The following is a 26,987-nucleotide window of genomic DNA, read 5'->3' as shown; positions in this document are numbered from 1 at the left end:
AACCCCTGCACCATATTCTGATTCGGTATTTATAGCCCAGATTGTGAGAGCTGTAACAAAGATGATACCTTATGTACCAGTACCGACACCTCTAGTGGCATTAACAACAAAGGTACCGTAAGTTGCCCCTACACCGGTGGACAATGTGGTTACACTGGTTCGGGTAGTGAAGAGTATACAAGAGTTGGGATGTGATTCATTTTCAGGAGAGCCTGATGCTGAGATAGCAGGTAGATGGCTACGTACAATAGATGAGATTATGAAGTAGATTCGGGTAACAGAGGATTTACGAGTAAATTGTGCCACTCACTATCAGGCACGATCTTGGTGGGATATAATGCGATCTAGGAGGCCTGTGGGGTCTTGGACATGGGCTGAATTTGGAGTTCAGTTTGAGAACTAGTTTTATTCATCATATCATTGGAAGATGAAGGAGCAGGAGTTTCTAGCTTTGAGGCAGAAGGATATGACAATACTTGAGTATGAAAAGAGATTTCATGATCTCTCTATGTTTGCTCCATAGTTTGTTCCCACCGAACAATACATGATTGACAGACTGCGGGATGAATTACGCCATGATTTAAGACATGGCTTAATAACACTTAAATTTGGGATAACTAGATAACTTATAGAGGCAAAATAGGCTCTTAAGATATGTATAGTTGAAGGGTAGCAAAGTCAGGTAGAGGTGGGTAAAAGAAAGGATATCAATTTTTCCTCAAATAGACCTTTCCATTCTAAAAAACGTAAGGGATAGTTCATCTAGTTTAAGAGGAAGAGAGGAGCAGTGTCTAGGCCTATTCAGAGTACTAGTGTTGGGACTGCTAGTAGACAACCACCTTCTTAGGGAGGCTCTGTTGGAGGGGCATTAGGACTAAATACATTATCTTATCCTTATTGTGTCCGATGTGAGCAGAGACATCTGAGGGATTGTTTAGTGTCACCAGGACAATGCTATATTTGCAGAGCTGAGGGGCATAGATGGCGTGATTGCTTTTATTTAGGCAAAGGATGTTACTACCGTGAAGGATAGGGATATATCTGTAGGGATTGTCCACGGAGAGCTGAGTTCATATAAGGATAGAGGCAACAAACCCCAAGCCAGCAGCAATCTATCACTATGGATAAATTGGGTAGACTAGCACAGTCAATGGCAAGTGGAAATAGAGACGCCTAGGGTGCAGGGTGACAGGACCCAAGGTAGAGTATTTCATATGACACAAGAGGAGGTCAGAGTTACCCCAAACATAGTAACAGGTACTTTATAGTTAAACTCATTGTATGTACATGCATTGATTGATCCTAGGGCTACACTTTCATTTGTGGCTAATAAAATTATGGAAAAAATAGGAAAAAGACCTAGCAGGGTAAAAAAAGGATTTACGATAAGTACTCCTCTATGTGAAGTTATAGTCATTAATATATCTACAAGGGAGTTGGGATTAGTATAGATGGGCTCGAGTTGGGAGTAGATTTAATTTCCCTAAAATTACAGGATTTTGAAGTGATACTAGGTATGGATTGGTTAAGTTTATATAAGGCTCAAATGGACTGTTTCATGAAAACGGTGACTCTCCAAGGATCGAATGAGAGGAGAGTGCTATTAGAGGGAAAAGAAATGTTATACCGAATTGCATCATCTCAGTTATGACTGCAAGAAAGATGGTTAAAAGGGATGTGAAGCTTACATTGCCTATGTGTTGGATTCGAAGGACAAAATTAGAGAGTTGACAAACATCCTTATAGTGAGAGAATTTCTAGACATGTTCCCAGATGAATTACCGAGGTTACCACCAAATAGGGAAGTGGAAGTTTCCATTGATGTACTACCCAAGACAACACCTGTTGCTTAATCACCATATAGAATGACGCTTGTCGAATTAGCCGAGTTGAAGATTCAGCTATAAGAATTACTGGATAAAGGATTTATCCGTCCAAGTAATTCACCTTGGGGAGCTTCAATATTATTTTTGAAGAAAAAAGATGGGATTCTTAGACTCTGTATTGATTATAGACAATTAAACAGAGTAACAGTAAAAAATAAATATCCACTCCCACAGATAGATGATTTGTTTGATCAACTTAAGGGAGCTAAGGTATTTTCGAAGATAGATCTCAGATCCGAGTATTATCAATTAAGAATAAAGGAACAAGATATAGCAAAGACTGCATTTATGACTCGGTATGGGCATTAGAGTTTCTTGTAATGCCATTTGGGTTAACAAATACACCAACAGTGTTTATGGACTTAATGAATCGGGTTTTTTGACCTTATCTAGATAAATTTATGGTAGTGTTCATATATGACATCTTGGTCTATTCCAATTCGTATTTGGAACATGAACAACATTTGAGACCAATGTTATCAACCTTAAGGGAGTATCAATTGTATGCCAAATTAAGTAAGTGTGAGTTGTGGTTGAAAGTAGTTTTTCTAGGATATGTTATATTGGTTGAAGGAATACTAGTAGATCCTAGAAAGGTTGAAGCGGTATTGAAATGGGAGAGACCTATGAATGTGACTAAGATTCATAGTTTTCTTGGATTGACAAGATATTACAGGAGATTTATTGAAGAGTTATCCACTATAGCTATCCCAATGACTCGAATGACGTGAAGAAAGACAAAATGAGAATGGATCGATGAGTGTGAACAAAGTTTTCAGGAGCTGAAAAAGAGACTAACAACAACACTTGTGTTAGCCCTTCCAGACTGAAGGATTTGTAGTTTATAGTGATGCTTCAAGTAAAGGATTGGGTTGTGTTTTGATGCAGCACGGTAAGGTAATTACCTATGCCTCTAGACAACTGAAAACTCATGAGATTAATTATCCAATGCATGATTTAGAATTGGTAGTTGTTGTATTTGCTCTTAGAGTATGGTGGCATTTTTTGTATGGATCCCGAGTTCAAATATTTACCAATCATAAGAGTTTGAGGTATCTGTTGACGCAAAATGAATTGAATATGTGACAAAGACATTGGGTAGAGTTAATTAAGGATTATGATTGTGTAATATAATATCATCCGGGTAAAAGCAAATGTGGTTGCAGATGCCCTTAGCCGTAAAAAATAAGATGATAGAGGTTGAGTTGGATGACAATGATGAAAGAGAATTGTTTGAGTTGAGGAAGATAAATGCTAAGGTAGAAGTTGGACTCGCAAGTTCTTTATTAGCTCAATTGTGAGTAAGGTCAATACTCCGAGATAAAGTATTAAAAGCACAATAAAATGATGACAGAGACGACAAAATAAGGAACAAAGTGAAGTCAGGGGCTGGGACTTCCTTCCAAATCCTGGAGGATGGAATGATAGCGTTTGGAAAACGAATGTATTTAGCTGATGATGAAACACTAAAGAGAGAAGTGCTGCAAGAAGCACATGAGTCTAGATTTGCGACTCATCCCGGGAGTACTAAAATGTATCAGGATTTAAAGGAATACTACTGGTGGCCAAATATAAAAAAAGAAGTAGTTGAATAAGTGGTCATGTGTGGTGTATGCCAGCAATTAAAGGTGGAGCACCAGAAGCCAACATGGTCTTTACAACCATTATTGATATCCCAACGGAAGTGAGAAGACATCTTTATGGAATTTGTATCAGGCCTGCCTAAAGGGAAAAGAGGCAATAATGTTATTTGGGTCATAGTGGATAGATTGACCAAGTCTGCTATCTTCTTGCCTATGAGAACGACATATTCGGTTGATAAGCTGGCTAAATTGCATGTAAATGAAGTAATAAAATTGCATGAAGTGCCAGTGTCTATAGTATCATATCGGGATCTTAAATTCACCTTTCGATTGTGGCCAAGCATACAACGGGCTTTAGGGACAAGATTGAATTTAAGTACAACCTTTCACCCTCAAACTGATAGGCAGATAGAAAGGACAATTCAGAACTTGGAATATTTACTGAGGGCTTGCATATTAGAATTTAGGGGTAACTAGAAGGATCACTTACCATTGGTAAAGTTTACGTATAATAATGGCTACCAAACAACTGTGGGGATGGCTCCGTATGAAGCCTTATATGGAAGAAAATGTCGAACGCCAATATATCGGGAAGAGGTAGGGGGCAAGAAGTTATATGGACCAGAGATTGTTCAAATCACCATAGAAAAGTGAAAATCATAAAAAAAGAATGAAAGCAGCTCAAGATAGACATAAGAGCTATGCAGATATTCGAAAAAGACCTTTTGAGTTTATTGTGGGTGATCGAGTATACTTGAAGGTTGCTCCTTGAAAACACATGTTAAGATTTGGTATGAAGAGGAAATTAGCCCCAAGATATATTGGTCCCTACGAAGTCATCGAAAGGATTAGACCGATGGCTTAAAGATTGGCTTTGCCCCCACATCTGAATAAGATCCATGACGTATTTCATGTTTCGATGTCAAGAAAAGCTTAAGTGGATCCATCTCGAGTACTACCACAAGTTCCTTTAAAGGTTGTAGAAGACTTGAATCTAGAAGCAAAACTAGTTAAGGTGTTGGATTATATTCAGAAAGAACTAAGAAATAAAAAAAATTCCTATGATTAAAGTGTTATGAAGAAGTTCACAAATCGAAGAAGTAACGTGGGAAAAGGGGTCCGAAATGAGAAGGAAGTATCTTGAGTTATTATTGAATACTAGTCAGGAGCTAATGATAAAGGGGTATATTTATAAGAGTATGAGCCTTGTGTTGTACTAGTGTTACTTGTGTTTAAGAATGATGGAATATGGAGGATGTGTGTTGATTATCGAACCATCAACGACATAACAATAAAGTATAAACATCATATTCTTAAGCTTGATGACATGCTAAATTAGTTATATGGATCATGTATTTTCTCTAAAATTGATTTGAAAAGTGGGTACCATCATATTAGAATGAAAGTAGTGGATAAATGAAAAACTACATTTAAGACTAAGCATGGTTTGCATGAATGGTTAGTTATGTAATTTGGACTTACAAAATACACCTAGTATGTTTATGAAGCTAATGAATCATGTGTTGCATGAATTTATAAATAAATTTATGGTTGTGTATTTTGATGACATCCTAATCTATAACAAGAACATGAATGAGAATCTTAATCATTTGTGTAGTGTACTTAATGTATTGCATAATGAGTAATTATATGTTAATCTTAAGAAGTGTACCTTTTGCGTGGAAATTGTGTTTCTTAGAAATGTTGTAACTGCACAAGGTGTCAAGATAGATGAAGACAAGGTTAAGGCCATCCAAAATTGGCTTACAACTAAATCTATAACTGAGTTAAAGAGTTTCCATGATCTAACTAGTTTTTATAGATGTTTTGTGAAGGATTTTAGTACCATAGCTACACCATTAATTAAGATAGTGAAAAATTATATTAGTTTTAAATGGGGTGATCAACAAGATATGGTTTTTAACTTATAAATAGATAAATTATATATTGCTCATGTTTTAGCTTTGCCATACTTTAAAAAGGCTTTCAAGATTGAATGTGATGCTTCAACTATAGGTATTGAAGCCATGTTAATGTAGAACAAAAGGCACACTGCTTATTTTAGTGAAACGCTCAACAGGGTAGCATTGAGCTACCTTACATATGACAATGAGCTTTATACCTTGGTGAGAATGTTGGAGACATGACAACATTATCTTTGGCCCAGGCTTAAGAAAGAATTTTTTTTATTTTTGTATTATCATATTCTTAAGCTTGATGACTTGCTAAATGAGTTATACGGATCATGTATTTTCTCTAAAATTGATTTGAAAAGTGGGTACCATCATATTAGAATGAAAGTAGTGGATAAATAAAAAACTACATTTAAGACTAAGTATGGTTTGCATGAATGGTTAGTTATGTAATTTGGACTTACAAAATACACCTAGTATGTTTATGAAGCTAATGAATCATGTGTTGCATGAATTTATAAATAAATTTATGGTTGTGTATTTTGATGACATCCTAATCTATAACAAGAACATGAATGAGAATCTTAATCATTTGTGTAGTGTACTTAATGTATTGCATAATGAGTAATTATATGTTAATCTTAAGAAGTGTACCTTTTGCGTGGAAATTGTGTTTCTGAGAAATGTTGTAACTGCGGTATCAAGATAGATGAAGACAAGGTTAAGGCCATCCAAAATTGGCTTACAACTAAATCTATAACTGAGTTAAAGAGTTTTCATGATCTAACTAGTTTTTATAGATGTTTTGTGAAGGATTTTAGTACCATAGCTACACCATTAATTAAGATAGTGAAAAATTATATTAGTTTTAAATGGGGTGATCAACAAGATATGGTTTTTAACTTATAAATAGATAAATTATATATTGCTCATGTTTTAGCTTTGCCATACTTTAAAAAGGCTTTCAAGATTAAATGTGATGCTTCAACTATAGGTATTGAAGCCATGTTAATGTAGGACAAAAGGCACACTGCTTATTTCAGTGAAACGCTCAACAGGGTAGCATTGAGTTACCTTACATATGTCAATGAGCTTTATACCTTGGTGAGAATATTGGAGACATGACAACATTATCTTTGGCTCAAGGTTAAGAAAGAATTTTTTTTATTATTGGTTAAATTTAGGTTTTTAGATGTATTTCATGATGTTTTTGGTTGAAAAATTAATTTATTGAGATTTCAAGGGTGTTTATTAGTTGTTTTTAAGTGAAAATAAATTGAAAAATAATTTTTAAAATTAAAAACAAAATTTCCATCAGCTCCACTTTTCACCTCAAAACAAAAATTAGTCTCATTTTTTACAACCATTTAGATGGTTGGAAACTAGGCAAGCAAGCAAAGCATTATTTACTTTCATTTTTTTAAAAAAAAATGGATGGACAATGCATTTTAAAAAGAAAAACAAAAGTCCTTGACCTCTAGGTCTAGCTTGATTTTTAATGGGCCATGTGTGATAGATCTTTCAACTCTGCACGTTTGGTTTGTTTGTAGTTCTTTATTTTTTTTAATGTTGTTTTCTAATTCAAATTTATCTTTAAAAAATAAATAATTAAAAATATGTTAGATATATTAATTTATTGAATTCTTAAATTAATTCTGAATATATTTCAGGTATTATTTTATTAAATGCCATTCAATTTTTACTTTGCTTTCAAATAGTATTAAAGCTATCATTTTATAACATTAACAATCATTCTTTTTTGCAAAACCCATAATAATTTATTTGTCTAAATCAATTTGGTGACTTTTCTAAACGCATCTATTTTTATTATTATATAATTAAATAAAAAATAGTTTTTTAATAAATTATTAAACTCAGCTATGTACATGATCGAGGGTATTAATTTGACAAGTTAACTCGAGTTAATCCAGATTATTCCAAGATATCGATGTTTTAATATTAAAAACTCAAATGAGGCAAAAAGCTGGGTTGTAGGTCTTCAAGTTGATTTGTTAAGCCTAGTTTAATAACATTATCAAAGAGTTCCCGACAACAACTCACAACATTGGATTGTTTTTATGATTTCTTATTAGATTTGCATCAAAATTATCAGAATGTTTTTTTTTTTAATTAAAGTTAAAAACGAGTTGTTAACAAGAGTTCTAATAATATAGAGACAAAGATTTTGAGTTCACAATTCAAATATTATGATGGATCAATTGTGTTAATAAATATGAAAAGGAAGGTGTCGAATATTATAAATAATGTTATCTACAAACATAATGAAAGGAAATAAATCAAAATGTACTGGTTAATAATTCTGAATAAAATAACTAAAAGAAAGAATTCATTCTTTTATTGGGTATTGGAATATCTCTCGATCAATCCTTGATAATAATGTTTACTGATCTCATTCATTCTTTTCGAAAAGGCTGATAGCCAAATCATTATATGCGTACATTAATTATATAAGCAGGAAGAAGAAAAGATTATGCAAAACATTGGTTGGCAAAGTAAACACATCAAAGGTCAACTCTCACTCGTCATTGATGTAGTCGGCTTCTGCCTTCATTCGCAGTTACAGGCTTGGACAAGCTGTTTATTACATAGAATATTAAATCATGCGATTGAGATGTCTTCGTACGTAAAAGCCAGATGACCAAATCAGAAGAAGGGGAAGAAAAGAGAAAAGAAAGAAAGGAGGGAAAAAGCTCCTAGTACTGGATCAAAGAAATACCGTCCGTGGTCAATAATTTGAGCCAGGAGTATCCCAAGTCTCAGGTATGACAGAGTGAAGTATGCACCACTCTGGTGGACTGGATAGTATTGAGCCCATAGAAGAAATAGTGAATTCCTCATTTGCATTCACTACTTCCTCTATCTTCTCCATCACTTCTCCCATAGGTGGGCGCTCTTCCGGTGATTTTGATACACATTTGAGAGAGATAATGAGCAAAGGGAATGCATATTGCCTCGCAGCGTGATTGAACTCCTTGTCGAAAACTTCTCCTGTCCATTCCTCCCTTACTATGGATCTGACCCATTTAGGAAGGTCTATCCCACTCTTCTCCACAGTTTTTCCTGTTAGTAACTCAAGCATAATTATTCCAAAACTGAAAACATCGCCTTGTTCCGACAAGATTTTCTCAGGGGCTGTATAACCATTGGAGGAAAAGGACCAAACTCTCTTGGGGTCCAAAAATGTTGAAAATCCGTACTCACTAATTAGTGGTTCTTGATTTTCATCCAGCAGGATATTTGAAAGCTTAATGTTCCCATGAGGTTTGATCTCATGCTCAATAGGATTCCTGTATATGAAGTCCAAACCCCTTGCAATGCCAATTGCTATTGACAGCCGATGTTTCCATGGGAACTCCCTCTTGCCTTCAATGTAGTCTGCAGGTTACCAACAACAATCTGCTGATATATATGTTTGCATGTAGAAAAAGTAACACATTTCAAGATCTGAACGTGCTGGTCATAAGAATAAGGGTCACGTGATACTATGTTGTTCTTTATATCTTAACCTCATTAGTTACAACGAAAACCGAACATTAATTCTCTTAAGAATATATTCTGAATGGAAAGGCATATAAACTATATTCGAGAAGCAACAAGTTCAGACATTCTTTTATTCTCTTTAATTTGATGAATGTGGAACAATTTCAGACATGGGAGAGAAGTTCAAGAGTGGCCAAGCATGCCGCCTTTTACACTTCTCAGGCCTGAAATGGCTTGCACAGATCCTTTTGCATTTGAACACCCACGTGTGTGCATGCATGCTTGCTTCTCTGAGTCTGAGTGCTTTTGTGTGTGCATCAAGCATGTTTGGGACAATTTTAAATCAAGAATAGCAAAACTTACCCTCTAGCAGGTTTAGCAGGCTTCCACTGCTTTGATACTTGTATATTAGAAGTTTTTCCTCATCAGTGGAATTGTAACCAACAAGGGGTAGAATGTTTGGGTGCTTCAAATTCCCAATCTGCCTCATTGTTTGGCCAAACTCCTCAAATGATACCTGCAATTTCTTCAATCTTTTGACGGCGTATACGATATTACCAAGCTTCACCTTGTACAGACTGCTGCTAGGGGTCTGACTTTGTAAGTCAGCGGTAGCTTCAAAGAGGTCATCCAATCCGAATCTTTCTTTCTCTTCAACAAAGAAAACGAGCTCTGAGCATCTTTCTTTAGGCTTCAAGTCTTCTTGAGGCACAGGTGGAGGAGTTTTCTGAGGAGAATGTGCCAGAGATTTCAGAATCTCCCTCTCTTTGGCCGAATCAGAGAACCTCTTATTCACAAAATAAGCTAATACAGAGAGAAATACAATGCCAAAAGCTAATGGGACGACGTATATGGCTTTGTCGTACCATTTCCTTTTGCCAGAACCAGGCTTGCTTCCATTAGATGGGTCTGCAGGATGTTCGACGGAACCAGCGTCAGTGCTATTTAGGGCCACGGAGTCTGCCACTATTGCCAATTTTTGAAGATTGTACATCTTCACTGCACTATGTTTCATAGAATAATGATTTAGATGCTTGAATTCCAGTTCGGGACGAGGAATAATTACAGTTAAATAATTGTTAGAGATATCCAAGGTCCGGAGATATTTCAACTTGAATAGAGGCACAGGCACCCTCCCAGTCAGAAAATTACTGCTTAGATTTAAATAGGTCAGGCTTCTGCAATTCAATATGGAGTGAGGAATATTTCCTTGGATGTGATTCTTTGCTAAGCTCAGGACTTGCAGGTGTTGGAGCCCACAAAGGGAGTCTGCATCAATTGTCCCAGTAAAGTTCTGCCTGTCAAGCCTGATTTGTGTTATAGCAGGAGGCTGAAAATTGCACTTGACTCCCCGCCACCTATACGAGCAAGGATGTGGCACTATCCCACTCCAGCTGATTCTCAGCACATTTTGGGGATCAATGGCTCTCATGAAAGTGAAGAAAGACTCAGTTTCGGACAACTCACCTCCTGAACATGCTGTGATGAAGAAAAACACGGTGATGTGTGCCAGGGCCTTCAATAGCAGATAGCAATTCCTCCTCCTCCACATTTTACTAACATCTACTTATTTGTTTGAACATTCGAAAACAGGATGAAAATGTGATCAAGGTGGAAAGTTTTAATCAGCAGTTTTTTCACTTTCTTTTAAGGTATGTCAAATCAGAGAAATGGACTGATACTACAAACATCACTCCTCCATTGTTTTTGTTCCTCAGACGAAGACATTTCTTTCATCATTTCCAAAGATTATGTAGATATGGCCAAAGTTTCAAATATTGTTCAATACTTCGTTGTCTTCTATGGGATACCGAAAAGCATATTAGAGATTCTTCACTATAGATATAATCAAAGTTGAGATTGACCCACAACCAGATATATTAGGCTGCGAATCCAGGCTCGGCGTTTGCTTGATAACAGTTTGAAGTTGGCCTTGCATGATTGTTCTTCTGAAATTATCACATTAATGAATGTTTGTAAAACCTCGGGTTACCGTCGGCCAAATTATTAAAAAATTACCCTGAAGTTTGGATGAAATTGAATTTAGTTTTTGGATTTTAAATTTTGATCGCTCAAACTGTTTTTTATAAAAATAGATTTTTTTTTATTAATTTTGATGTGAAAACATATTATTTAAAAAAAAATAACAAAGTGATGGAAACCTGAACAGAGAGGATTGTTTTTTATTAAAAAATAGTTCATTGTATTTAATTAAAAAAATTTAATAACTAATAAACCCAAAATTCATGATAACTTTGAGTAACTTAGGCCATTAGAATAACATGTCACGAACATCAGAATCAAAGGATATTTTGTAGAAAGCAATGCATGTCCTCTGGAACATCTGTGCTCAAAGAACATGCATTTTCAAAGCTGCCATCATTTAATTCATCGATTAAAAAAGAAAAAAAGAAGCTCATGTTTGATAAAACCAAGTGGGAATGGACATACGTGAAAAACATAAAGCAGTTGAGGGAAGTTGCACACACAAGACGACAAATTTGTGGGAATTTCTTCAACTTCAATTACAATGGAATTTTTCAATATTTTACTCCAAGAATCATGTTTACATTTGAAGCACCGTAGCTCATCGTAGGGATATCAGAAGCTGTCAGTGCTGGAGACCGACAAAAACTAACCTTCTGGGTTGGAAAAGCATTTGGATGTTTTTGCATCTGTTCATCATGTTAGGATTATTCATAACATTTCATCACCACTTCATCAAATGTTTATATTTGGCTAAAGAAGGAAAAACAGGTGAAATTACTTTATATTTGGCTAATAATAATAATGAGAACTCAAGGAGTATTATTGCCCTTCGCTAGTAACGGCTTTGATTTCCTTGCATGGGACTTCTATAAATAACAAACTGGTGCCAGGGGAGAAGGGTGGAAATGTAGTAGTGCCGTGCCGTTCAGTCCATGATTATTAGCTGTCGTTTGTATGTATATCAGTTTCATTTGCGATAAGGTTCACTGAACCTCACAAGGATGATATTTCTTCCAAAGCTGATCGATCATTAGGATAAAATGTTGAGAATAGATTATTAGATATTGGAATCACCAACATTTACAAAACAAGGTTTTTCTTTTTTCTTTTTTGTTTTGTGTGGATAAGAGAAGTATATTAACCCAAAAAAAACAAAATAACAGCAATAGGGTAAAACTCACACAACTCAAAAACACAGACAAAACCCCACCTAACCTAAAGCAACGAACAAGAAAACTGGGACGTACCCCGGAGACAGAGGCTAAGAGGGCATGCCCTCAAAACCTAAACAAGAAACAAATCAACAAGAAATGAAAATATCATCAGAAAATCCTCATAAAATATGAAGTAGTATGTTAGTATTCAAAGATACCATATTATGAAGAAGATTAACTTTAGAAACAATACAATTAACAATATCGCTATAAACAATTGAATTGTTGTGAGGAGCTTCACCATGGAGCCGAGCATTCCTTTCCCTCCAAATGTAGTAAACTACAACATCTAATATCAATATGGTTATCAACGATTTAAGAGAACTACCTCCACCCAAAAGAAAGAGCCGTAAAATGGTACTAATCCAGGATCTGCGCCAAAAAAGAATGAGGCATTTAGAACAAAGATCATACCAAATGCGATGAAAGAACATGCAGTAAAAAAATAAATCATCAAAATCTTCCCTACCACCCCCGTATAAAAAGCACTGGTCAACCTGAATGGAACCGTAGGACATGAACTTATCCCAAGTCGAAAGTGTCTCGTGAATAGCAAGCCATAAGATGAAAGAGAATCGCAGGATAGCATGTTTATGTCATACAAGCTCTCACCACTCCACTTTGTTCTATAATGGACGGATAGAATTCCAAACACTATGAATGGAGAAAATACCTTTAGGATCATCCTTCCAACACACAATATCAAACATCCTATCATCCAAGTGAAAAAAAAAAACAGGGGTACATCTAGTAGGAGTCCAAGTTCACTCTTGACCAGCAATAATACAACTCAACCTTGCTTCTCTACCCAAGCCAGAGTCAATAATAATTTTGTCCCCAAAAACCTTCACCAAGTGACCCCCAGGATGCCAATTATCAAACCATAGAGAAGTGGAACAACCATCACCTATGCGGTAGCATATAAACCTTCGAATAAGACTGCGAAGACCAAGAATCTTCCTCCAACTCCAAGAATAGTTCCTAGGACAAATCACCTCCTAAATACTCCTACCTCGCAACAAGTATGAATGTATCCAAGACGATTAAATTGAATGAACCAGTCTAATGCATATAGTCCATAAGTGTTTAACCATGACGGCTTGATTCTAAACCTTCAGATTTATATCACCTAAGCCCCCTTCCTCCTTTGGTAAGCAAATCTTATCCCAAGAAATTTTAGCACCACTTAAAGCAAGATTACTATCATTCCACAAAAAAGATCTCAACAAAGAAATGATTTTCACAACAACAGCCTTCGGAAGAATGAATAGAGAAGACCAGTATAGGTGAATAGAGAAGAGAAAGGATTTGATAAGCTGAAGTCTAGCCGGATATAAAAGAGTGCAATTAATTCACTCTTAGCCTTAGCCATAATATGGTCCACAAGGATCAAACAATTAGGAGATGTGAGTTTTTTAGTAATAAAAGGAACACCAAGGTACCTAACGAGCAACTTCCCTTCCTTGTAATCGAGAACATTAAGAAGCTGCATTTTAGTATCAGGCTTAACACCATATAGGAACATGCTACTCTTGTTATTATTAGGAGACAAACTAGACAAAATCCAAAATTGATCAAGGCTATGGTTAATTAAGGAAACCATAACCACCTTAGCTCGACAAAAAATCATCAAATCATTAGCAAAACACAAGTGAGTAAGATGCTCCTTCTCACAATGCTAGTGAAATATAAAGTCATTTTCTCTAACCATCTAACCTATCAAACCTGAGAAAACTTCCATAGCAAGAATAAACAAGTAAGGCAATACATGATCTCCTTGCCTTGACCCTTTACCACTAGGAAAGAAACCATGAACCTCACAATTGATAGAGACTAAAAATATAGAAATAGAGATACATTCAGCAATCCAGTTAACCATACGGGAAGGAAAACCAAACATATGAAGAACAACCAATAAAAAGTCTCACCTAACTGAATCATAAGTTTTCATCAATTCCACCTTCAAAGAACACCTAAAATGACCCTCTCTCTGATAATAATTATGAAGAAGCTCTTGAAATGATAAGATGTTAGCACTAATATTTCACCTCTCAACAAAAACAGAATGAAATGGGCCATCTAAATCTGGAAGCATACTCTTAACTCTATTAGCAATAATCTTTGCAATGCATTTGTAAATGGATTACAACAAGAAAGTCATAAAATCCTTAACCCTTGAAGGATTAGGAACCTTAGGATTTAAAGCTATAGTAGTAGCATTCACCTGTTTGAGTAACTGGCCAGAATTGAAGAAAGACCAAACAACATTAATAGTGTCTCGACTAACAATACTTCAAGCTTTCTTAAAGAAACCCATATTGAACCTATATGGATCGGGATTCTTATTATCTTTAAAAGAGAAGAGGACCTTCTGAATTTCATCATCACTAATATGAGTTTCAAGACTCATGGTTTAAAAAGAAGATAACCGCCAAGAAAAAGCCTCACAAATAAAAGAATAGTCAATACTAGAATTTGAACGAGACCCCCCAAAATATTCTCAAAGTAGTTAACAATGGTGTCATTTACCTCCTTTGCATCAGTAATAAAAGTGTCAATATCATTATGAATGAAAAGATATTTTTTGCGACAGTGATGATACTTGACCGAGTTAAAGGAAAACTTTGAATTCTTGTCCTTTAAATTCAACCAATGAACTCGATATTTTTTCCTAATACCAGAATTTGACCGAGACCCCCCAAAATATTCTCAAAGTAGTTAACAATGGTGTCATATACCCCTTTTGTTCAGTAATAAAAGTGTCAATATCATTATGAATGGAAAGAATTTTTTTACGACAGTGATGATACTTAATCGAGTTAAAAGAAAACTTTGAATTCTTATCCCTTAAATTCAGCCATTGAACCCGATATTTTTGCCTAATAAACCTCTCATCGGCTTGAGCAAGTCTCACATACTCCTTTACCAATATAGACTCAGTTCTATGAATATCCAAATCAAGAGGGTTTTGCTACACCAGACATTGAGCATCTTTTATGGCTTTCTTAGCCATCAAAACCCTCTTCGGTATCTTAGCAAAAAACTTCTTATTAAATTCTTTCAAAACAACCTTAACATACTTTAACTTTTTACATAAAATGACCATCAAGTACTAGTGACTTTCTCCACCTAGGCCTTGACAATAATCTGTACAAAGTGAGGATAATCAACCTAAAAATCAAAATACTTGAAAGGAACCTTCCTTTTAGGTATGTACACAAGCTTAACTAACATCCAAAAATGATTCAAGATACCAAAAGCATGCAAAAATAGCTCTAGAAACTGCAAAATCACACTTCCATTTCATATTAATAAGCACATTATTACATTGCTGATTAATCCAAGTAAACATAGAACCAAAGAATCTAAGGTCCTCTAAACCTAATTGAATAATATTATTAAGGTTATTTTTTCATAACGGCCACCATATAGCACCACGTCTCTTCTTATCTAGAGAATAAATAACATAAAAATCACCCATAAGAATCGATGAAGTGGACTCTCAACCATCACTATGACTCACAATATCAAACCATAAAGCCTCACGTTTAAACAAACTATTATCTCTATAAATGATAGAAGCGTTGAAGCAAGTATTGGTACCCAACATATTAACACAAATATAAATAAACTAATTCGAACTACCTAAAACATCCACCTTCACCACATCAGCATCCCAACAAATTCAAATTTGAATGCAACATGAAAAATCATAATAATACAAGAAAGACCAATTTTGAAGAAGAAGAAATCTAGAAACACTATCTTTATTTCTTTCTCTAACTTGAGTTTCAACTAACCCAAAAAATCCACCTTTTCATGTTGGACAAGACGACGCAATTATAAATGCTTTATAGAATCATTCAAACCTCTAACATTACAACATTTGATAAACATAGAAAATGTAGAGAGGAAGACAAACAACAACACAAAGATTACCTCAATTTACCCGTGCAAGGAGCCTAATTTCTTTTTCTTCTTGGAAGAACCTACCAAAACCTTCTTCTTTTTCTCAAGAAAGTCTTTATCCTTATTTGCAACTTGATTAACATTTCACTTGCTGACATAATTTAAATAAGATTAAAGAGGACTTACCAAAATTAAAAGCATAGACTCTTGATTAGTACACTCCCTATCCATATCACATTCCCTAACTTCAATATCAATCTCCTCCTTATGCCCATTGAACTCACTTATAGAAGAAAGAGATTGGATAAATTTTCCATTAATGGTCTTCCAAGTAATAGTGTTGGATTCGACAGTCCTTTGATCTAAAATAGTACATGTACCCCTTTCTCTTACATTATATCTCCTCATAAACAATTCATAACATAATTAGAAAAATGGATTCTCATTTTTAATGAGTACATTTGGACATTAGATAAGTATAAAGACTAAACATTAAGAGAGAAAAATATGATATTTTGCATTATCATCAATAACATAGTTTAATACATGTTGCGACTGGCGAAATAATACAGTTTGGTACACTCTCCATCGAAAGGAAAATGAGTCATCATTACATGTGGCCCACTCCGGTCACCATTACTGATCTTTCTTGATGTCATTGGATTCATTTCATCGAGATCTTTATGATGATATTGTTAGTGTCGTAATTGGAGTTTCAATGTGTCTCACTTGCCTTTGAACGGAGAGTGTGATCCACTTTTGTCAAAATTGATGACCTTTCTTAGTTTCATTGAATTTATTTTATCGAGATCTTTTTTATGGTAGTAGTGATGTCATAATAAAGTTTCAATATACTTTTAAAATCTCTTTATTTTTTTCTCTCTTCTCTGTCCTCATTTTAACTAATATAAGTTTATTTAACAATTTCTTTGAAATACAATATTTTTATTTAAAAATATCTTAAGATGATATATTTTTTTTAATCACGGTGCTAAACTATTTTATTTCTCCAAAACTTTTGATAATATTTGACCAATTTTGTTTTCAAATGGTGTTCGTAACAAAAAATAGCCTGATATATTCCTTTAAAATATGCTTTCAAAGGATTGGCTTCTGAAATTAGCACATGTAAATTGTAAGGTCATCTTTTATGTACTTTTATCCTCGCTCTATGAGCATTATCATAATACAACTCAATATAAAAAACCAGTATGATATTAGAGGAAAATCTAAAGAAAAGAAAAACAAACAAGAAAAGAAACTTATTTTAATTTCTACATCACTAATTAAAACCACTATTTACATTACTATTTTCAGAAAATAAAATATTACTCTTTGAGATTTGCTTTTCAAAATACTTTTTATTTAAAAATATATTAAAATAATATTTTTATTTCATTTAACAAAAATAATTTAACATCACCACTTCAAAATCATTAAAAAAAAATTAAAACAAAAAAAATTCAAAATTTTTCATAAGCATTTACACTCACTCTTAGTGGTCACCGAAGTTGATATGGAAACAGGAGGGAGGAGAGTACACGTAAGGGAAGATCCCAACACCAGATATGAGCTCGAAGACCATCAGCAAGAATATATAAAGAGCAATACATAATTTTTAAATTCAGTTTCTAACCTTTCTGTTATTTACCAGCTATAAGGCAAGAGACAAATTTAAACAAATTAGACAAACTTATGGACCCGTTAATAAACTTCCCACGTTCTGCGGATATGGATACGAAGAACGGTTTAAAGGTGGAATTTCAATGCTACGGCCTTCACTCGGAATTTGTCTAGATCCATACTGATTCATGCCACCATTTAAAACACCATAGTAAGCCGCAATTGGGCTCGCATGAACTATTCTGAAACTGGAACCACTACTTGATTGGTTTTCGAATCTGACAAGTTCAGCATGCAAAGCTTGTTGCTGATCGCTGGACAAGTTTTCAGATGTAGAACTGATCCCGACCCCAAGATCAAGGCTAATTGTCTCATTTTTATCTGGTCTAGTCCTTGAGGTTCCATTCACAGCTGATGGTCCTGCTGTGTCATGACTGTTTGTCCTAGCTGTAGGTACATCATGGTTGTGTTTCCCCTCATATGTGGTTATAACTGCTTTTGGATCATGTGACGCCCTCTCCACATGCTTTCTAACTGGGCATCCAGCATTTGTGCATTTGTAGTAACTCCTGAAGGATCGGTAAAACATGACAAGAAAACATCATATCTCATAAGAAATAACGAAATGGGGAAAGAGTAGAAATTTTGTTTTAAGAATGAAAATTAACAAATTAGCTAGAAAACAAAGGTAAGTTAAAGCAAAGAATTACAAATAAAATTCAAAAAATCAGCTATCACTGCATGTGTGTGTGTTCTGATCATCACTATTGTTCTGTTAGTACTATGGTAGAAGTCCCTAGAGATTGTTCTTTATGGTTATTATAATTGCAATCTTCAGGCCTCCACTGCAAACTCCCAAGTTTCTCCAGAATATTGATTAACACAATATCAAGCATAGTGTTTCACATCCATAAGAATTCCTATTGATCTTTCAAGGACCCTCAGTGTTGACAGAGACTTGAAATCAGCATATCTGGTTCAAATTAGCTTACTTTCATCTTCCTAAAAGGAATTCAAAAGCCTGTAGTACTTTTGGGACAAGGAAAAGGTCCTCTAATGGCAACCTTGACAAAAGATTTTGATCAAAAGCAAGGGATTCTGGCAAGGAATAATAAGAAATGAAAAATCAGCATTAAATCCCTACACTGACTAAGTTTTCCAAGAATCGGGGTGGGTATTGCATGTTATAATTACTAACGATTAAATATTCCAGTCCAATCAGATTTTAAGAAATTAAGCATTTTCCCGGTAGGTTTTGGCTTCATAGCGTATATTTTCCCCGCATCATCCTCACATACTTTCATTCTATGGAGAAGGGGGACTCCTTTTTTCTTTAAGATATTGAGAGGGAAGGAGGACTTGTTAAAAAGTCTTCACAACCTTCTTCTGCATTTCGCTGAATGTCTGCAATTTCTAGGCACAGAGATTCACTTGCAAAAACATATTAAAAGATCTTCATTTTCCCAACCTTTTACTTAAGTTTAAAGAATGATCTGATCCAGGAGCTTTCTTTCAATTTATGTTATTTTATTTCTGATATTAGAGCTACTTAATTAATCTAGGGTAATGTGATCAGCATGTGACTTTTTAAAGTCTTTATTTAGAAGCTAGGTAGTTTATTTGGGGACTAAGACTAGGAATCTTTTTCCTACAAGAATGTAGGGCTTAAACTAATATAAATAGGCTGCTAGGGTTATTTTATAGTTGCTCCTTGTTATTTTATCACTATATTCAAATTCTAATGGTTTCTTATGAACCCTAAACTCAATCTTGTTCCAATTTCAATTACATCTTCATTCTAGTCATTATTCTGCTGTAATTTCTGTTTTCTAATGTTTTCCCCTTCCCACACTAAGTCAAATGGCAGAGTGAAAAGATCCTCGCAATTGTGTTGGGTTCAATCCTTATAACCATGTCGGGATGTGTTGGAGGTTGTAAATGGAGAAATCAAGATTGGCAAACAATTTTGGTTGAGATAAGTGGGTTTAATTGAACATTTGATGTGCACTATTGATGTTTTGAAGCAACAGGAACTAGTGGAAGCCCAAGTGGAGATTCCAGAAGGCGATCACAACTCCTTAGACATACCAGAAGGTAATCATAAGGATGAAGACTATGAGGCTGGAGCCATAAATCTTTGGTGCAAGGTGGATTGGAAGGGTGGAAAAACTCTGCATGAAAAAAGTTGAAGGGCAGCAAGTACAAATGGATGAAACGTTCATTGGAAAGGAGTATATGTGGATTGGGATTCTCCACCAATCCATGATGTTTATTACAACAATGATTATGAGAATAATTATGGCAGCAACAAAAACATTAATGATAGAGATGATGTTAAAAACGATGCCCTCGTTGAAAAGCTAGTAGTTGAGTGCAAAGAGAATAGGAGAGTTGTACAAAAACAGTAATGATAGTTGGTTGCTCAACAAAAGAAATTTATCTAGTGAGGCCATGCAGATCCTTTCGATTACATGCATGATATTATCCCAAAGGCAAAAGAATTGTGCAAAGGTTATCTGTACAAAAACACATGTTGAAGCAAGTTTTAAGGTTTGCAATTCATTACTCTAGAAATCAATGTGAGAAATATAATTCGCATCTAGATGTTTGTTCTGCAAGCATTATCATGGAGGAACTAATTCTAATATCTATTCGTGTTATACAGTTGAAGCAAAGAAAGAAAAGGGGGATAGAGACTCTTAATTGGACATCCTTAAGATTGCGGCAAGAATCGTTTTAACTCAAGAACAGGTTTCTTCCAACCCAAGGACAGTAATGCAAGAGCTTTCTATACAATTTATTTTATTTTATTTATGATACTAGGGTTAGTTATATAGGATCATATGATTAATGAGTTTTTGAAGTATTTCCTTAAAAGTTTAGTTTTACTGATGGAATAAGATTACGAACCCTTCTTCCATAGGGATCTAGGGCTTAGACTAATATAAATAGGTTGCTAAGGTTATTTTATGGTCGTTCTTTGTTACTTCTATCAATCTTTTATATTTTATCAATTCATTCAGATTATAGATGTTTCTTATGAACCCTAACCTCAGCTATCTTGTTCCAACTTCAAATTTATAAAAAATTTATCATGCTACAATAGCAATGCTAAAGAAACAATCCAAGTAGGAATTATCTCCTATTGTTGAAATATAATCCAACCCATTGTCCCACGACAATGTGCATATTGTAAGACGGTTTCACACTAAAGCTCATATTTATGAGAGTAGTTAAATTATGAATCACAATGATTTCATGTCAAACCCATAGTCAGAAAAACAGGGCATTAAACAATTCAAGAGATGATATCTGCCCATTCCATCACTTTATCCATTATCCACATCATGAGAAGGCAAATATGACTGCTACAAAGGTACTAATGCACAGGACATTCCCCAGAAATTCAATAAATTACTGAAGAAAAGAGTTACAACATGTTAGAATGGACCATAACAGTGAAAAAGCAGAAACTATTTAACTCATCATCAACACAGAAAACATACCTTGGATTAGGATTTCCTCTCACCACTTTCTGGCCATATTTGCGCCACCTATACCCATCATCCAGTATATCAACCTCACTCTGAGTTTGCACGACAACACGTGGTTCTCGAATAGGTTTGATCACGGGAGTAACATCAAAACCTCCAGCATCCAACCTCCTGCTCAAATGGTGTTTTATGAGACCATATTATGGTTAATATATGTATTTTATGAGTAAAATGGTGTTATGAACTGATACCTTCTTTTCGAGAAGGGATCTTTGTCATCCTCAGCACCCTCTCCAGTATCATCATTTGTTGTGCCAGGAGATAGTTCAGGGGCACCATCTGGTTCGATAGCATGAGACACCTGTCCATATGCACCAGGTGACTTGTCTGCAATGTAAGTGATTGAAAGAGAAAATGAAAGGAGTGAAGGAACATTGGTTAGTACATATGGAAAGTAGATAGCAAACTGAATTCCCTAAGAAGTTTCCATCCATACCATCTTGACTAGGTAGAGAAGAAAACTTGTCAAATCTTTCTTCCAGCATGAACAAACCAGAGCCAGAGGCATATCGCCGGCTTGGTTGAGGTTTAGGATGATCGTGTGTACCCTTGTAAATAATCTCTGTTATTTGTCCATCATGAGAGCACTCAAATAACTTTTTCACTTCACAGTTAGGATGTGTGCATTTGTAATAGCTGCGTGGGAACTCACTTCCTTTAACGTGTTTCTGTCCATATTTTCTCCACTTATATCCATCATCAGATGACACTGTAGGTGCACTTCCTGACTGTGATGCACGAAGCCCACTGCTAGAGAGCCCCATTTGGTTTAGTTCATCTGAATCAACTTCAGCAGGAACACTAGAACCTGAAGTAACCATGTGAAGTGGTGTTGATAGAGTCAGCTCATTTGTACAGACTGCCATCTCACCTTTTACTGAGGGTGATGATGGAAATGATTGAGACTGGCATTGGCTTTGGACTTTAACACATTGTGCACTTCTCTGATGGTTCATATCAGCAGAAACCTTGAAATAAATGAAACACGTTAGGCAAACAATGCCCCTAAACCAGCAAGGCTACTTGTAGATATCAGGAATTGAAATGAGTTTATAAACATTTAGTAATTCCAGAGAAGGGAAAACAGGAAGGTCGAGTTAAAAAACATGCCTCATCATCTAAGTCTTCATTTTATCCTTCTGCAAATATTGTTCAGAATGAGAATGAATAAAACCAATGGCTCATTGGCAGTGAATATTTCAGTTTTGTGGAGAAACCACAAACTAGTTAATATAGGTCAGGTTTTAGGTTTAGAAGCTCTTGTAAAATTAAACGCGTTAAAAAGTAGAAGACACTGAGTGATGTGAGGAATTATTGGAGCTGTTATTTAAACATGAATGTGGGGATAGAAGCACCATATAATTTATTGGAGTAATATCAAGCAATTTAAGTCCACAAAAAATTACATAACACTAAGTACCTAAAGTCGCCACGCATTTTATGAGAGCCTGAAATTTCATTGGGATCTTACCATGTCTGACCTAGCATGTGGTCTAAACTCAAAGCAGTTGGATTTTCTTTCTCCAAAGTTGGTGGAGTAAACAGTAGTAGCTGGATATGAAGTGGAGCTAAGAGAACCAAGCACAGTTTGAGGATTAGTAAATGTGCCAGTAGTGGGGGAAGGCTCTGCCTGTGAAGTCAAGAAGATAGGAATCAGCCTAAAGATATTTCTAAGGCAAAGTACAAGCAGATCAAGTAAACAAGACTTGAAAGAATACAAAATCAAGATGAAGGCAAGTTTCATAATCCCTGAATGTCCTAAGGCCCTCATCAATGGCGCAACTGATAACTATTATGCCACTGTCTGGAGTCTGGCACCAAATCTGTGAAGCTCTTAGATCTTTCTTATCAGCATCAATACATAGAAAGATCAGTGCATCTAAACAAGTGACGTGAGCTAACCGATCATTGCCAGGTTACACAAGCGTAAGGAAATTCAGAAAATATAAAAAGAGGGAAATAAATATATATTGAACCCAGTAAGAGAGACATCAATTTTCAAATATTTCCATTTGGACCAGTACTTCAAATGTAGAAAACTACATACCCAACTGAACAAAGCCGCAAACCCAATTTCTCATGCTTGAACTCAACATATGCTGTCTATCACATTTAAGCTTCTGCTCTATATGGTCATGGACTCATGATGGGCAACCAAGTTTGTTCTCTCTATGGATAATCAAGTTTATTCTCACTTGTTTGATTCACATATACCTTCAAGCTTCTTTGCAGTCATATCTGTAAACCCAACAAGACCAATAGAACATAGACAAGAAGAAGCATGGCAAAGACTCATTATGTGAGAACACAACACAGGCATCTAAAAGAACAAAAAAAGATTTTTTTTTTTTTCTAAAAGAAAAGAGAACATAAAAAGGGGAAGCTTAGGCTAATAGTAATTAAAAAAAAAAAGGTAATATTCTCCAGACAAATTCCACACGAGACATGGTACCAAATTCATAAAGCATCAGAATCTATAACTTCAGGCTACGACATAAGCACTCCCGAATCACATAAATTAAATTAACACGAAACGAGACAAATATAGTAACTGGCATTTCGTTTTTTCTTTTTCTTTTTTTTGAAAATAAAAAATGAAAGTAAGAGCATCTTGTTTTTTAAAGTCAATTCTCCACTTCTTGAACTCAACAACACGAAGCTGTAAAGAGCACCGTTCTTTTGAGAGCTGGTGAGATGAAATAGTAGAAAACACTGTTTTATCATTATTATCATATATATATAACAGCGACAAAACTACTTTGATTATTACCTTGCCTTGGTGAATGCGACAAAACAAAGATTTTTAATTTAATAATGGTCTGTTTGGTCACTTCAATTATCAAGTCCTCCAGTTGGCTCTACTTATCTCACCTCCCAACCACCCACATCCTTAAACAACTCCAACCAAACAGAAAAAACCATCAACTCCGATCCAAAAAAGTATATATACTAAAACCACTAACCTTAACATTCGAGAGAAGAACTGGAGACTCAAGAAACGAGGTCGGGCTGAGTCCAGGAGAGATCATGGTGCAAGCCGATCTCGAGATCGGAAGCTTGGCCGGCGACATCAGCTTGTACCTAGCGCCGCCGCCACAGGTATCCGGCCTCGTCGGATCGCTGCCGTCGGGAACCTCAGAGCGAGAGTTAATGTTGTCCATGGGGAGGGAGGGTTCTAAAAAGGAAAGGGGGAGGGGTGGTTCGGTAATTTAAAGAGAGTGTTTGTGTGTCTTCTGGTCAGGAGAGAAGTATGCAGCTGTGAGTTACGGTGACAACTGACAAGTGTGAATGAAGTGTGTTTGCAAAGGAAGAAAGGTTTTGAGGATTGAGAGAGAGAGCGAGAGCGAGAGCGAGACCGAGTAGTTGACTTGTTTAATACATTGGATCTGGAAGGAACTATTGGTTTCATGTTTCCATTTTTCTTACCGTTGGTTATCCTCCATCTCATTAATTAACACTTCATTAGTCACTCGTAATTATAATATATATTTGATCTTCCAAATATCTCAATTCAAATCTTCATATCATCATTACTTCAATTCTTACCTCTATAGAATGAGAAATATATTTATTTTTTTATTTTTTTATTTATTGGCATGAGCTTCCAATATCCATTTAGGTTTCCTTTTATATTTATTTATTTCAGATATTGATAAAAGGAATCTTTGTTCTATTTAATTCTAATGTTAGACATAAAAACCTCAAAAAACATAATTGATACTGTGTTTCATCGCACAATTAATTTTATATAAAATCAATAGGTTAAGTGAATTGATTAAAAATCTTTTTATTTTATATAAAATCAAATACACATAACAAAAATATGTCCAAAAACTTTTCCTCCATAAGATACTTGTTTGGTGATTTTAGTTTTTCTATTTAATGTAGATATTTTTTTAATTTCACTTATTAAAAATAAAAAATATGATTAATTTTTTTTTATTTTTAAGTTTTTTATTATAATTATAAATTTATTTTTTTATTATTTTCTATTGTATTTATAAAAAGAAGTTTATTTAGTCAATTTTGTTGACTAATAGTTATCAATCATGTTATAAATGGAGGGATCGCATTTAAGTAAAGTGCCTTGTTAAAAACAAATCATGAATAAAAATGATTATTTTATTATAATTTATTTTTACATTCCCAATAATTTTTTAAAAAATAGTCAAAACATTTTTAAAATTAAAATATTTCAAGCATATTTTTCATATCAAACTTTTCAAAGTTTTTTATTTAAGCTTATCTAGATAAAAGTTTCAGATTCATTATCGGATGCCTTTTTGTTTTTTTATGATCATCGAGAGATTAACGGATGCTTTTTTGTTGCGATGTCGCGATCATACAAATTAATTACCCTAACTTAAAACACAACACACAAGATAATATAGAGCAAGCAAGTGGTTGATCCCACAAAGAAGGTCTAGTTCGGATTTGTATGCTATATGATACGCAATTTGGGGGGGGGTTTGGAAGTTATCTAGGATAAAGCAAAAGAAAATATAAAACTATCAAGCGAAAGTAAATAAAATCAGAAAATTATCAAGAGAGCAAACCTTGGTTTCAAGTAAACATCCACCTACGAAAATCAGAACTGATAATGGAAACGAAACATCAATTTATACTCTGAATATTTATCTTTTCTTATGTTGATTAGTTAACAGATCCGCTGTATAACTAATCCTAACCATCAAACAACCATAGTGTCCGTATAATAAATCTACAGACAATACTTCAAAGCTTGAATTACAATAGATGGCAGCAGTGCCTTATATTTACAATAGTAGAGTCTATCTAAGGAATGTTTGAAAGTCTATGCTAAATCTATGCTACCGTTACAGCCATAGTTATTGAGCATAGAATCAGGTGTAATTACAAATTGAATGACAGAATAATTAGCATAATTGGAGGCTAATTGTGTGTTGTTTCATGATCTGCAGAATCTTCCTTGATACGCCCCCGCAAGATTGAGCTTCCATCGGTAAGACCAATCTTGTGACGCAATAACTCAGTGCGCTGCCTGGACAGTGGCTTTGTTAAGAGATCAGCTAATTGGTCTTGAGTGTGAACGTGGTGGACCTGAAGACTGCCTTTTTGTACCAAGTCACGGACAAAATGAAGATCTATTTGAATGTGTTTCATGCGTGAGTGATTAACAGGGTTGAAATTGAGATATGTTGCACTGAGATTATCACATAGCAGTTGGGGACATTGTGGTGCTGAAAAACCTAGTTCTGTTAGAAGAGTGGACAACCACACCGTTTCAGAGGCCGCAGTGGCGAGAGCCCGATATTCAGCTTCGGTTGTGGAACGTGCAACAGCCCGTTGCTTCTTGGAACTCCAAGAAATAGGATTGGAACCTAAAAAACTGATATAGGCAGAGGTGGACGTGCGATCATCAATGTTGCCAGCCCAGTCAGCATCAGAATAAGTCCTTAAGGTAGTGGTGCCAGTCTTGCGGAGCTGAAGGCCATGGAAGATGGTGTATTTTAAGTAACGAATGAGCCTTTTGGCAGCAGTCCAGTGTGTTGTTGTAGGTTGGTGCATAAATTGAGATAGTTTGTTAACAGCAAATGAGATATCAGGGCGCATCAAAGTAAGGTACTGGAGGTTGCCAATGATACGATGAAAATCTGAGCTATCCACAGCAGCAGTGCCATCAATTAATTTAAGAGGCTGAGTGGAGGAGAGAGGAGTGGAGACATTTTTCCCACCGCTCATACTTGTTGTAGCTAAGAGGTCACGAACATATTGATGTTGAGAAAGAAACAACCCGACTAGAGTGGGGATCATTTCAACACCTAGAAAATAATGA

At 35.2% G+C, this 26,987-nt stretch overlaps 2 protein-coding genes across 4 annotated transcripts; both read right to left on the bottom strand.

Annotated features, from left to right (window-relative positions):
* Positions 1 to 7,921: 7,921 nt before the first annotated feature.
* LOC7471857 (probable leucine-rich repeat receptor-like protein kinase IMK3) lies at positions 7,922 to 10,435 on the bottom strand. Its single transcript, XM_052456948.1, has 2 exons — positions 9,442 to 10,435; positions 7,922 to 8,616 (listed from the first exon to the last, which is right to left on the bottom strand). The coding sequence occupies exons 1-2, from the start codon at positions 10,433 to 10,435 to the stop codon at positions 8,129 to 8,131; spliced, it is 1,482 nt and encodes a 493-aa protein (XP_052312908.1). The 3' UTR covers positions 7,922 to 8,128.
* A 7,129-nt stretch (positions 10,436 to 17,564) lies between these two features.
* Positions 17,565 to 24,597, bottom strand: LOC7483622 (probable WRKY transcription factor 20). Of its 3 annotated transcripts, none has more exons than XM_024581601.2 (6): positions 24,136 to 24,596; positions 22,644 to 22,802; positions 21,609 to 22,140; positions 21,364 to 21,499; positions 21,125 to 21,283; positions 17,565 to 18,187 (listed from the first exon to the last, which is right to left on the bottom strand). In XM_024581601.2, exons 1-6 carry the CDS (start codon positions 24,331 to 24,333, stop codon positions 17,689 to 17,691), a joined length of 1,683 nt encoding a protein of 560 aa, XP_024437369.2. In that variant the 5' UTR covers positions 24,334 to 24,596; the 3' UTR covers positions 17,565 to 17,688. The 3 variants fall into 3 exon arrangements, with proteins under 3 accessions (XP_024437369.2, XP_052301461.1, XP_024437370.2); XM_052445501.1 differs by having other exon boundaries at positions 22,644 to 23,410; positions 24,136 to 24,277; XM_024581602.2 differs by lacking the exon at positions 22,644 to 22,802 and having other exon boundaries at positions 24,136 to 24,597.
* Positions 24,598 to 26,987: the final 2,390 nt, after the last annotated feature.

Source organism: Populus trichocarpa, chromosome 11, assembly GCF_000002775.5.
Source record: "Populus trichocarpa isolate Nisqually-1 chromosome 11, P.trichocarpa_v4.1, whole genome shotgun sequence".
In the NCBI taxonomy this organism is placed as follows: Eukaryota; Viridiplantae; Streptophyta; class Magnoliopsida; order Malpighiales; family Salicaceae; genus Populus; species Populus trichocarpa.
This window is presented reverse-complemented; position numbering and strand designations above follow the sequence as displayed.

What these genes read in the sequence shown, in the direction of transcription:
- LOC7471857 (XM_052456948.1), bottom strand. Translation starts at nt 10,435, where the DNA reads ATGTGGAGGAGGAGGAATTGCTATCTGCTATTGAAGGCCCTGGCACAC. An exon ending in TCTGTACAAGGTGAAGCTTG is followed by an intron (nt 8,617 to 9,441) that starts GTAATATCGTAT and finishes ATGAAAATCAAG; the next exon opens with AACCACTAATTAGTGAGTAC.
- LOC7483622 (XM_024581601.2), bottom strand. Translation starts at nt 24,333, where the DNA reads ATGGACAACATTAACTCTCGCTCTGAGGTTCCCGACGGCAGCGATCCG. An exon ending in TTCTTCTCTCGAATGTTAAG is followed by an intron (nt 22,803 to 24,135) that starts GTTAGTGGTTTT and finishes TTGACTTCACAG; the next exon opens with GCAGAGCCTTCCCCCACTAC. An exon ending in TTCTCTACCTAGTCAAGATG is followed by an intron (nt 21,500 to 21,608) that starts GTATGGATGGAA and finishes CTTACATTGCAG; the next exon opens with ACAAGTCACCTGGTGCATAT.